Raw genomic sequence first — 12,869 nt, forward strand, 5'->3', positions numbered from 1 at the left:
TACACTGGAAAGGTTTGTGATCAGCATGGTTTTATTCTAGGTACCAGAAAGGGGGATAACAGCATGCTTTTTCTCATTGCCCTTAGTATAAAATATACCCTTAATATAAAATATGCCATTCCTACAATAAATTCTTTATCAGAGAAAAAAAAAAGAATTCAGCTTCTGAGGCAGGTGGCTTAGTCAGTTAAGGATCTGCCTTCAGTTCAGGCCAAGATCCCAGGGCCCTAGGATGGAGCCCTGCATTGAAGTGCTCTGCTCAGTGGGGTGTCTGCTTCTTCCTCTGCCCTTCTCCCTGCTTGTGCTCACTCTTTCTAATAAATAAGTAATATCTTTAAAAAAAAAAATCTGCTTCTAAGGAGGCCTTCTCAAAATTTGCACACATCTGAATTACCCTGCAGCCTTAAAGAAACACTGATTGCTAGGCCCTAAGAATCTGATTTCTAACTAGTTCCTTGGTAGATCCTAGTGACTCATTCCCTTCAGGGGCTTCATTTGTCAGAGGCAAGCTGTACCACCCTCTTCTAGTTAGGGTTGTCAAGATCAGGGGAGACCATGGCACTGATAAGTATAAACAAGCAGAAGGCAAACTAAGAACTGTTGGGGATGGAGGAGACCCCAATGTTGCTTCTCCAGAACAGCAGGGGAGCTGGGAAGAGAGATTATAACCATTCATTCTCTCCAGTAGCACTTGGTTTGGGGTGGTTGCTTGCTTGTTCTGCTTCTCACACTTCCACTGAAGGAAAACAGGAAGCCTAAACCATCAAGGAGAGTAATTGTATGGTGTGCATATTAGGATGGAAGATTTGCTAACTTGCATGTAAAAATGAATGGTTTCTAACCAAGTTCCATCATTTACTTATTTTTTACGGAGTGCCTCTAATATGGCAGAGCCTGTGTGCTCTAAAAACCCAGAGGAGGGACGCTTGGGTGGCTCAGCAATTAAACATCTGCCTTTGGCCTAAGGCATGATTCTGGAGCCCCAGGATCGAGTCCCACATCGGGCTCCCTGCAAAGAGCCTGCTTCTCCCTCTGCCTATGTCTCTGCCTCTCTCTCTCTGTGTCTTTCATGAATAAATAAATACAATCTTTTTTTTTTTTTAAAAAGGGAAGGGATCCCTGTGTGGCTCAGCAGTTTAGCACCTGCCTTTGGCCCAGGGCAGGATCCTGGAGTCCTGGGATTGAGTTCCACATCGGGCTCCTTGCATGGAGCCTGCTTCTCCCTCTGCCTGTGTCTCTGCCTCTCTATCTGCGTCTATCATGAATAAATAAGTAAAATCTTTAAAAAAAAAAAAAAACAAAAAAACAGAGGAGATGCAGAAGGTCAGGGCTGAGAACATTTAGCAGAGCAATATTTTCGTTCAAGAAGATCTTCACCTGATAAATACTTAAGCTGAAAACTAAAGAAATGAGTGGTTACAGGGAGAAGACCTTTTCTCCATCTATATTCACTCCCTCATAGTGATCTCATTTAATCCCACAGTTTAAAATCCTGTAACTTAGTAACACTCAAATTTGTACCTCCAGACATCTAGAACTCACCCCTTATATCTTGACTTTCTTTTTTAAAATATTTTATTTATGTATTCATGAGAGAGGCAGAGATATATGCAGAGTGAAAAGCAGACTCCCTGAGGGGAGCCCAATGCGGGGACTTGATCCCAGAACCTGGGACCATGACCTGAGCCAAAGGCAGATGCTCAACCACTGAGCCACCCCAGTGCCCCTCTTGGCTTTCCTAATAAATTGCCAATCCTTTTTTTTTTTTAAGATTTTATTAATTTATTTTATTTGACAGAGAGAGAGTGAGTGAGAGAGCACAAGCAGGGGGGAGCAGCAGAGGGATAACTAGGCTCCCTGCTGAGCAGGAAGCCTGACGTGGGGCTCAATCCCAGGACCCCAAGAACATGAACTGAGCTGAAGGTATACGCTTAACCAACTGAGCCACCCAGGCACCCCTAAATTACCAATTCTTAATATATAAAATAAAGTCAAAATGTAACATGCTTCCCAAATGACCATTCATACAATCTTACCATCTCTAATGGCATTCTATCTTTTTGGTCAAATCATGAGGAATCCACTAAAAAACTACTAAAACTAATGAGTTCAGCAAGGTTGGAAGATACAAGATCAATATACAAAAGTCAATTGTATAGCTATTACCTTCCAATGAACAATCTAAAAATGAAATTAAGAAAACCATTCAAAAAAAAAAAAAAAGAAAGAAAACCATTCCAAAAAAAAGAAAACCATTCCATTCATAGCATCAAAAAAACAAAATATTAGGAATAAGTTTTACAAAACAGAGTATAAAATTTATACTCTGAAAACTTCAAAAATATTGTTGAAAGGTATACATAAATGTAAAACATTCTATGTTTATGAACTGAAAGACTTAATATTGTTAAGATGGCAAAACTCCTCAATTTGATCTATAGATTCAATGCAATTCCAAGCAGAATCCCAGCTGATTTCTTTACAGAAACTGACAACCTAGGCATCTGGGTGGCTCAGTTAGTTAAGCATCTGCCTTTACTCAGGTCATGATCCCGGGATCTTGGGATGGAGACCCACATTGGGCTCCCTGCTCAGTGAGAAGTCTGCTTCTCTCTCTCTCCCTCTGCACCCCTCCCCCCTATGTGCTCTCTTACACATTCTCTCTCTCTCAAATAAAATAAATAAAATCTTTAAAAAAATTTGACAAGCTGATTATAAAATTCATGTGGAATTGCAAAGGACCCAGAATAGCCAAAACAATCATTAAAAAAAAAAAATCCCTGGATTGCTCAATGGTTTGGCCCCTGCCTTCGGCTCAGGGGTGTGATCCTGGAGTCCCGGGATCAAGTCCCATAACAGGCTCCCTGCATGGAGCCTGCTTCTCCCTCTGCCTGTGTCTCTACCTCTCTCTCTCTGTGTCTCTCATGAATAAATTAATAAAATATTTTTTTAAAAAAGTAGGAAGATTCACACTTCTCCACTGCAACACTTACACAAAGCTACAGTAATCATGATAGAATAGTACTGGTATAAGGACAGACATACACATCAGTGCAATAGAACTAAGAGTTGATAAAGCTATAGATCTATGGTGAACAGATTTCAGCAAGGATGCCAAGACTAGGAAATGGGGAAAGAATGATCTTTTCAAAAAAATGGAACTGGGATAACTGGATATCCACATGCAAAAGAATGAATCTGGACTTCTCTACCTCTCACCATATACAAAAATCAACTTACAATGGATCAAAGACCTTAATACAAGAGCTAAAATTATAAAATTTTTAGAACAAAACATAAGGATAGATGTTCATGACCTCAGATTTGGCAGTGAATTCTTAGCTATGACACAAAAGCATGAATGACAAAATAAAAACTAGATAATTGGGCCCCATCAAAATAAAACACTTTTATGCATCAAAGGGCACTATCAAGAAAATTAAGAAAAGAAAATTAGAAGACAACCTCCATAACATGGGAAAAAATATTTGCAAATCATAAATCTAATAAGGGTCTAGTATATAAAGAACTCTTATAGGACAACAACAACAACAACAAAGACACACCAATTAAAAATGGTAAAAGGGGGGCAGCCCCGGTGGCCCAGCAGTTTAGCGCCACCTTCGGCCCAGGGTGTGATTCTGGAGACCGGGGATTGAGTCCTACATCAGGCACCCTGCATGGAACCTGCTTCTCCCTCTGCCAGTGTTTCTGCCTCTCTCTCTGTGTCTGTCATGAATAAATAAATAAAATCTTAAAAAAAGAAAATGGGACAAAGGGAACATCTGGGTGGCTCAGTGGTTGACTGTGTCTGCCTTTGGCTCAGGTCATGATCCCGGGGTCCTGGGTTCAAGTCCTGATTGGGTTCCCTCAGTGAGCCTGTTTCTCTCCCTCTGCCTGTTTCTCTGCATCTCTCATGAATAAATAAAATCTTAAAAAAAAATAGGACATGGTATCTGAATACACATTTCTCTAATGAAGATACACAAATAGCCAGTAAACATATGAAAAGATAAAAAGATGATCATCATTAGCTAAGAGGAAAATGCAAATAAAAATCACAACAGGATACCATTTCAATAGCAACTAGGCTAGATATAATTTTTCAAAAGGTAAAACAAGCATTTTTAAAGATGTGGAGGAATTACAAACCTAACCCACTATTGGTAAGAATATAAAATGGATGCTTTGGAAAATAGTTGGGCAATTCCTCAAAAGATTAAATAGTTACCAAATAATCAGCAATACCAACCCAGGTATAAACAAACCCAAGGTAAATGAAAATGTATGTTTGCACAAAAACCTGTACATGAATGATTAAAACAGCAGTACTAACAATAGTAAAACAAAACAAAAACAAAAAAAACCCCGCAAACAACCTATACATTTATCAACTGATGAAAAGATTAAAAAAATGTGGTATATCTATGCAATAGGTCCCTCTGAAAGAATGAAGTACTGACCCATGACACAAAATGCACAATTCTTGAAAGCTTGCTAAGTGAAAAAGCCAGTCACAAAAGAGCACATACGATTCCATCTTATAAAATGTGCAGAACAGATAAATTTAGAGAGAGAGTCGATTAGTGGTTGCTTAGTGCTGGGTTGGATAAAGAGACAGGGAGTGATATCTAAAGAATACAGAGTTTGTTTTTGAGGTAATAAAAATATTGTAAAGTTGATTCTGGTGATAGCTTTATATATATGTGAATACACTAAAAATCCACTGAATTGTACACTTTGAATAGGTGAATTGTATGTTATACGAATTATGTCTCAATAAAGCTGTTTTTAAAAATTATCATATATCTAAGACAGTCAATAATGAGAAAATGGTATAGAACATCAAGTACTAGTTCATTTGGAATCAGCTATAAGCACCTTATAAGTTAGATGGCAGAAAGGAAACCATATATAAATACAAAATACAAACAAAAAAAAACTGAGCTCTCAACCTGGCATGGGGCCATTGATGGTCCACTTTGAGGTCCTTCTACAATCCATTCCTGCCACCATTTCTAGCTCTAGGCAACTACAAAGATGCTTTTGGTCTCTATAGATTAGTTTGATTTTATAGAAATTGGGTATGAGTCTTAGTTCCTTCTGTCAAATGAGGATGATAAATACTTGCAGACTTAGGTTAGAAACACAGAAAATATGTATAGGAAGGTGCTAGCACTGTGCCTGGCACACAAAACAGACATTCAACAAATGGTGCTATAATTACTGTAAAAATTCCTTTTGGAAGAATTAAGATTCTAAGGTACTACTGACAATTTAGTCTTCAATGAATATCAGTTTCAGTTAAATTACTAAAACAGTCCTTGAAAGGGAGAGATTTAGAGGGGCATGGGCCTCAGAAGAAGGGATTGAGAAGAGAAAGGGTCAACTAAATGTTCAGGGTAAATGATTACACCTTGGTTGTGCTTTATAAGCTATATTTAAGCTAAAAAGTTTTATCTACATGGTGGCTGCAAATTTTTCATGTTTATGTCATTGCTTACACAGAGCAGTCACAGGCAAGTCTGCACTTACCAGTCTGGGTAGGATTCACCAACTGTTCTGGCTCAAAGCAAAAGTTTGTATTTTCTGGCCAGCTCTGGATGTTCTGATATCCCTCGTAGGGCATTTTCTCTTCAAGGAATTGAGTTGGCGAGCCTTTAAATACAAAACACGGGAAAAAAAGTTAAAAGGTACTTTTGTCTTCTTCTCCATTAGAGTTGAGTTTCTACAAGTATCACAATTAGTATAATTATGACAAAATCATACCTACCTAGCGCCTTTCAAGAAATTTTTTTTTTAATTTTACGACAGAAAAACATAATCAAAATACTGGAAGTAAAAAAAAATACTGGAAGTATAGGTTGTTATTAGGTTAAAAATACTGCAAAATATCTTCTGGTTATGATATGTGAAAAGGTTAGTGATTTTTATCTACAAAAGAACAAGTATAAAATTTGACAACTGTCAGCAACAATCATTTCAAGTCACCAAAACTCAAAAAAATGTCAGATCTAAATAAATGGAGAGAAATACTATGCTATGTTCATTAATAGAAGACTCGGTATTGTTAAGATGGCGATTCTCAAACTGACCAATAGATTCAAGGCAATTACAATTAAAAATTCCAGTAGAATTTTTTGAAGGTGTCAACAAACTCATTCCATAATTTATAAGGAAATGCAAAAAAAACACAGAATAGCCAAAACAATTTTGAAGAACAGCACACTGGAGGACATTCTGATTTTTTTTTTTTTGACATTCTGATTTTAAAAGTTATTACAAATGTAAAATAACCAAGTGAGTGTGGTATGGTCCATACATTAGATAAATGGAGCAGAATAGAGTTCAGAAAGAAAACTATATAAGTTTGTGGACAACTGGTTTTTAACAGAAGTCCCAAGGGGAAAGGATCATTTTTTTCTAACCAATGACACAGAAACAACTGGTCACTTACCTTAGACCATACACAAAATCTAACTCCAGATAGATTCAAAACCTAAATGTAAACAGGTGAAACTAAAGGAATTTGTAGAAGAAAACAGAGGAGAGAAAACTATCTCTGTGACCCTGAATTAGGCAGAGATTTCTTAGACATGTCATCAAAAGCAAGATCCATAAAGGAAAAATACTGATGAACTGGACACCATTGAAATGTAAAACTTTTTCTTTTTAAAAAGATTTTTTAAAAAATATTTATTTATTTATTTATTTTTATTTGTGATAGACAAAGAGAGAAAGAGGCAGAGACACAGGAGGAGGGAGAAGCAGGCTCCATGCCGGGAGCCTGACGTGGGACTCAATCCCGGGACTCCAGGATCCCACCCTGGGCCAAAGGCAGGCGCCAAACCGCTGAGCCACCCAGGGATCCCTAAAAAGATTTTATTTATTTATTCATGAGAGACACAAAGAGAGGCAGAGACACAGGCAGAGGGAAAAGCAGGCTCCATTGCAGGGAGCCCCATGTGGGACTTGATCCCAGGACTCCAGGATCACGCCCTGGGCCGAAGGCAGGTGCTCAACCGCTGAGCCACTGGGGGATCCAAAGCTTTTGCTTTTCAAAAATACTATTAAGAGAATGAAAAGAGAAGCCAGAGACTGTGAAAATATTTGCAAATTATAAATCTAATAAAGGACTTTTATAGAGAAGAGATCAAAATCTCTTAGAGCATAATGATAATCTACCTTAGATCAATTTTATAGGAAACAAATTCATTAATCACATTAAAAACAATATTTATAAGCAACTAGATAGATACTGGCAAATACTGTGTATTCAAAACTGTGTTTAAGCATTTAATATGGGGAAAATAGCCACTTCAGTCTTTTTATGCAGTCTTGTTTATACTTGCAAAGAACAATATGTAAAGTTCTTATTTTATTTCCCTCACATCTTCTTTGTTCTGATCATATTTATTAAAATGTTATCGTCGGGCAGCCCTGATGGCCCAGCGGTTTGGCGCCATCTTTGGCCTGGGGTGTGATCTTGGAGACCCGGGATCGGGATCGAGTCCCACATCAGGCTCCCTGCATGGAGCATGCTTCTCCCTCTGCCTGTGTCTCTGCCTCTCTCTCTTTCTCTGTGTCTGTCATGAATAAATAAATAAAATCTTTAAACAAACAAACAAATAAATAAAATGTTATTGTCTGTTCAGTCTAATAATAAAAAATTAAGACTTGGAGAAAATCTCTTACAACACAACTGTAAGACAAGCAACTCAATTTTAAACAAACAAAAATGTTCAATAGCCATTGTCATCAAAGAAAATACACAAGTGGGTAATATGCACATGAAAAGCAGCTCATCATCATTAGTCGTTAAGGAAATGCAAACTGAAATCACTATCAGATGCTATTACACTACTGAACCACTAAATCAAAAAGACTGACAATACCAGGAGTTAGTGAGGACAAAGAGAAAAAGGAAACTTCTTTCATTCCTGGAGGGAAAGTTAAATGGCACTACTTTAGAAATTAGTTTGATGGCTTTCTTTTCTTTTTTTATGAACAGCTTGAGATATAAATTATCCTTTTAAAGTGTAGAATCCTGTGGGTTTCAGTATGTTCACGGAGATATACAACTACCACCACTAACTTCAGAATATTTTTATTACTCCAAAATCCTCTATATATAAGTTTCTGTGTGGTCATATGTTTCTAATTCTACTGAGTATATGCCTAGCAGAATTTCTAGGTCATATACATCAACTCTTATGTTTAACATTTTGAGAAACTGCCAGACTGTTTTTGCAAAGCGGTTGCAACATTTTACAATCTCAACCAACAATGTATGAGAGTTTCAACTTCTCCACATCTTCGCCAACACTGTTGATCTTTTTTATTTTAGCTATACCAGATGTGGGTGTGAAGTGTATCCCACTGTGGTTCTGATTTGCATTTCCCTAATGACTAGTGATGTTATGCATATTTTCATTGCTTATCAGTCATTTGCATTTTTTAAAAAAGAAATGTCTATTTAAGGGGCACGCGGGTAGTAGTTTAGTTAAGCATCCAACTTTTGGTATGGCTTAGGTTGTGATCTCAGGGTCATAAGATCCAACACTGTGGTAGGCTCCTCATTAGCATGGAGTCTGCTTGGGATCCTCTCCCTCTACCTATGCTCTCTCTCTCTCTAAAATAAACAAACAGCGACACCTGGGTGGCTCAGCGGTTGAGCGCCCGCTTTTGGCTCAGGGCATGATCCTGTGATTCCAGGATTGAGTCCCACACATCAGGCTCCCTGCATGGAGCCTGCTTCTTCCTCTGCCTACATCTCTGCCTCTCTCTCTGTGTCTCTCATGAATAAATAAATAAAATCTTTAAAATAAATAATAAATCTAAAAAATATATATCTATTGAAATCATTCAACTATTTTTTAATTGAGCTAATTTCTGTTATTATTGAGATATAAGATTCATTCTTTTTTTTAGTAATATTTTAGTTTTTTATTTGAGAGAGAGATTGAGCATGAACCAAGGATAGAGGCAGAGAGAGAAGCAGGCTCCCTGCTGAGCAGGGAGCTCGATGTGGGACTCGATCCCAGAACCACGAGATCATGACCTGAGCCAAAGGCAGATGCTCAACCAACTGAGCCACCTAGGCGCACCTCACTTTCTTTTTTTATTTCAAGCATAGTTAACATACAGTTATTAGTTTCAGGGGTATAAGGATTCAACAGTTCCATACATTACTCAGTGCTCATCATAGTAAGTGTACTCTTAATTGCCTTCACCTATTTCACCCCTTCCCTCAACCCACCTTTCCTCTAGCAAACATCAGTCTGTTCTCTTATTTAAGGATGTATTTTTTTAAATTTATTTATTTATTCATTCAGAGAGAGAGAGAGACAGGTAGAGACACAGGCAGAGGGAGAAGCGGGCTCCATGCAGGGAGCCCAACGTAGGACTCGATCCTGGGTCTCCAGGATCAGGCCCTGGGCCGAAGGCGGCGCTAAACCGCTGCGCCACCGGGGCTGCCCAAGGATGTATTTCTTTTTATCTTTGTTCATTTGTTTTGTTTCCTAAATTCCACATGTAAGTGAAATCATATCATAGTTGTCTTTCTCTGACTGATTTATTGGATTTAGCATTATACCCTCTAGATTCATCCAAGATTCATTTTCTTGATGTCCTTGGGGCACAAATAATTTTTAATTTTGATAAAGTCCAATTTTTTTAAAAGTCATCTCTGCAAAAAAAACAAAAACAAAAAACAAAACAAAAAAATAAAATAAAGTCATCTCTGCACACAACATGGGGCTCAAACTTACAACTCTAAGATCAAAAGTCAAATGTACCTCTAAGTGAGCCAGCCAGGCACTCCAATAAAGTCCAATTTATCTGATTTTCTTTTGCCACTATGTCTGGAGTTCTAAGAAACCACTGGCTAATCCAAGGTCATAACTGATCTATGCCTATGTTTTCTTTTTTTTTTTTTTTTTTTTTTTTAAGCCTATGTTTTCTTCTAGGAGGTCTGCTTTACCCCTTATATTTAGGTCTATGATCCATATTATTTTTTTATGCGGTATTAGGTAGGGGTCCCAACTTCATGCTTTTGCATAGAGATATCCAGTTTTCCCAGCCCCATTTGTTGAAAAGACTATTGTAGTCCTCCTATTGGTAGGAAATACCCTGCAAGATTACTCCCCATCCCTGCCGCTGGACACATGAAACTACAAATAGTACTGAACCCTATATATGCTGTTTTTTCCCCTATTCATATGTAGCTATAATAAAGTTTAATTTATAAATTAGGCACAGTAAGAGATTAACAACAATAACTAGTAATAGAACAATTATAACAGTATACTGTAAGTAAATAAAAGTTATGTGAATGTGGTCTATCGAAATATCTTACTGTATTATTCACCCTTCTAGTGATGATGTGAGATGATAAAATGCCTACATGATTAGATGAAGTGAGGTGAACGAGGTAGGTATTGTGACGTAATGTTAGGCTACTAATGACCTTCTGATAGGTCAGGAGGAGGACTATCTGCTTCCAAACCACAGGTAACCACAAGTAACTGAAATGACAGAAAGCAAAATTGCGGATAGGGGATACTACTGCATTCTTCCTCTACAGATTTATCTTGCGGCACCTTTGTTGAAAGATGTAAGAGTTTAATTCTAGACTTTGACAGTTTCTTAAAATGCTAACATTTCTGACCTAGCAATCTCAATCCCAAGTATCAACCTAAGAGAAATGAAAACATGTATTTATACAAAACTAATATGACTATTTATACAAAACTAATATGCATTATTCATTACAGCTAAAAATTGGAAACCTAGTATTCATCAACTGGCAAACGTATAAACAAAATATGTGCATACACATAATAGAATATTATGCAGCTATAAATGGGAATGAACTACTGACAAATACTACAATATGGATGAGCCTTAAAAGCCTCACGATATGTGAGAAAAGCAAGACACAAGAGACTATATATTATATAATTCTGTTTACATGAATTTTCCAGAAAAGACACAACTATATTGACAGGAAGTAGAATAGTGGCTGCCTAGACTACAGGTAGGAATGGGAATTGAACATAAATGGGCCCAAGGGAACTCCAAGGGTGATCACATATTCTAAAAATGGATTAAGGTGACTTTAGTATATACTTCCTCTTTAGGGGCATGAACTTTTGTTGAGAAGGGCATAAAAGTAAATGAGAAAGAAGTTTTGGGGTTTTTTTTGGTTGTTGTTTTTTTTTTTTAAGATTTTATTTATTTATTCATAGAGACACACAGAGAGAGAGGGGCAGAGGCAAGGGCAGAGGGAGAAGCAGGCTCCATGCAGGGAGCCCGATGTGGGACTTGATCCCAGGTCTCCAGGATCACACCCGGGCTGCAGGCGGTGCTAAACCACTGCGCCACCGGGGCTGCCTGAGAAAGAAGTTTTGAAAGGCTGAATAGCCACAGTACCAAAGTTTAAAGTTTCCCTACTGTGTCTTCCTTCTAGAAAACAGATAAAAGGGGATCCCTGGGCGGCTCAGCGGTTTAGCGCCTGCCTTTGGCCCAGGGCACGATCCTAGAGTCTCCAGATCCAGTCCCGCGTCAGGCTCCCGGCATGCAGCCTGCTTCTCCCTCCTCCTGTGTCTCTGCCTCTCTCTCTCTCTCTCTCTCTCTCTCTCTCTCTATCATAAATAAATAAATAAATCTTAAAAAAAAAAAAAAAAAGGAAAGAAAACAGATAAAGACCTAAGGAAGATAGAGCTGGGAGAAGGAGAAGGCTCTACCACAGGGTACTTAGAAACAATTCTATGGCTAATACACTGACTGCTACCCTCAAGGCAAAGTGGGATTGGAAGTGACAGGACTTCCAACTCATCCTGCTGTCTCTAGGTACAAATGCTCCCCTTCAAGGTTGCCCTTTATTTTCATGTTTCATAGAATCATTTCAATCTGATTTCACCTACATGAAGTGGTTTGGGGGAAAAAGTAGAGAAGTATAAGAAAACAAAATCATTTATCCTCAATTTGTATTTTCTAAAATGCTCCTTCAGGAACATCTCCTGAGAGGATCTTCGATTTCTGAAGATTTTTTTTCTATAAACTTTTTTACTTAAGCATAATAAATCTGTGGATTTATTTTCCATGCCTGTAAGATTGGAAGGTGTATAATATGCTCTAACTTTAATTAAGATATTTAATTATGTGCAGCCCCAGTGGCGCAGCAGATTGGCGCCGCCTGCAGCCTGGGGTGTGATCCTGGAGACCCGGGATCGAGTCCCACATCAGGCTCCCTGTGTGGAGCCTGCTTCTCCCTCTGCCTGTGTCTCTTCCTCTCTCTCTCTGTGTCTATGACTAAATAAATAAAATCTTAAAAAAAAAAAAAGATATTTAATTATCATCTTGTAACTAAAACTCTTCTTACATAAGTAAAACACCAAATCCCTAAGAAATTTATCTGTTGGAGGGAGAGTTAACATGATAAATGGCAAACCCTCCTGGGTTGTATCTGTTAACCAGAGCCTCTAGCAGGAGTGGTTTCTCTCTGAAGGTTATAGAAACTGACATGCACACAACTAAGAAACTGCTGCTGCAAGTTTTAAGAAAAGGAAACATCAATTCCTCAAAAGATAGACTTTTTCCAAACTTTAAGCAATGTTTGTCACAACTGTCTTTTTAAGATGGAAACATCTCATCATAATTGTCTTTCATCAATGACAGTTTACAATGGATGATCTAGAGATAGACCACACATAGCTAATTCCTAGGTCAACCCTCATAAAATGACAAAAGTACAAAAGTAAACACCTCTTGTTATGGTACAACGTGGAGCCAGAGAGAAGAGAAAAACTGAGCAATACAGTTCAAATATGGAGTCTACTTCCAGCAGGGATGTCAACACCCTGTAA

The 12,869-nt window shown here is 37.9% G+C and overlaps 1 protein-coding gene across 13 annotated transcripts in view; it reads right to left on the reverse strand.

Annotated features, from left to right (window-relative positions):
- The window catches only part of MAP4 (microtubule associated protein 4), a 139,747-nt gene that overhangs the window by 61,568 nt on the left and 65,310 nt on the right, over positions 1-12,869 (reverse strand). For all 13 annotated transcript variants that reach the window (XM_041761897.1, XM_041761907.1, XM_041761906.1 and 10 more), the window contains exon 4: positions 5,536-5,658. In XM_041761897.1, the coding sequence (XP_041617831.1) occupies positions 5,536-5,658 (123 nt within the window). The remainder of the gene's footprint in view (positions 1-5,535; positions 5,659-12,869) is intronic.

Source organism: Vulpes lagopus, chromosome 7 (genome assembly GCF_018345385.1).
Source record: "Vulpes lagopus strain Blue_001 chromosome 7, ASM1834538v1, whole genome shotgun sequence".
NCBI lineage: Eukaryota > Metazoa > Chordata > Mammalia > Carnivora > Canidae > Vulpes > Vulpes lagopus.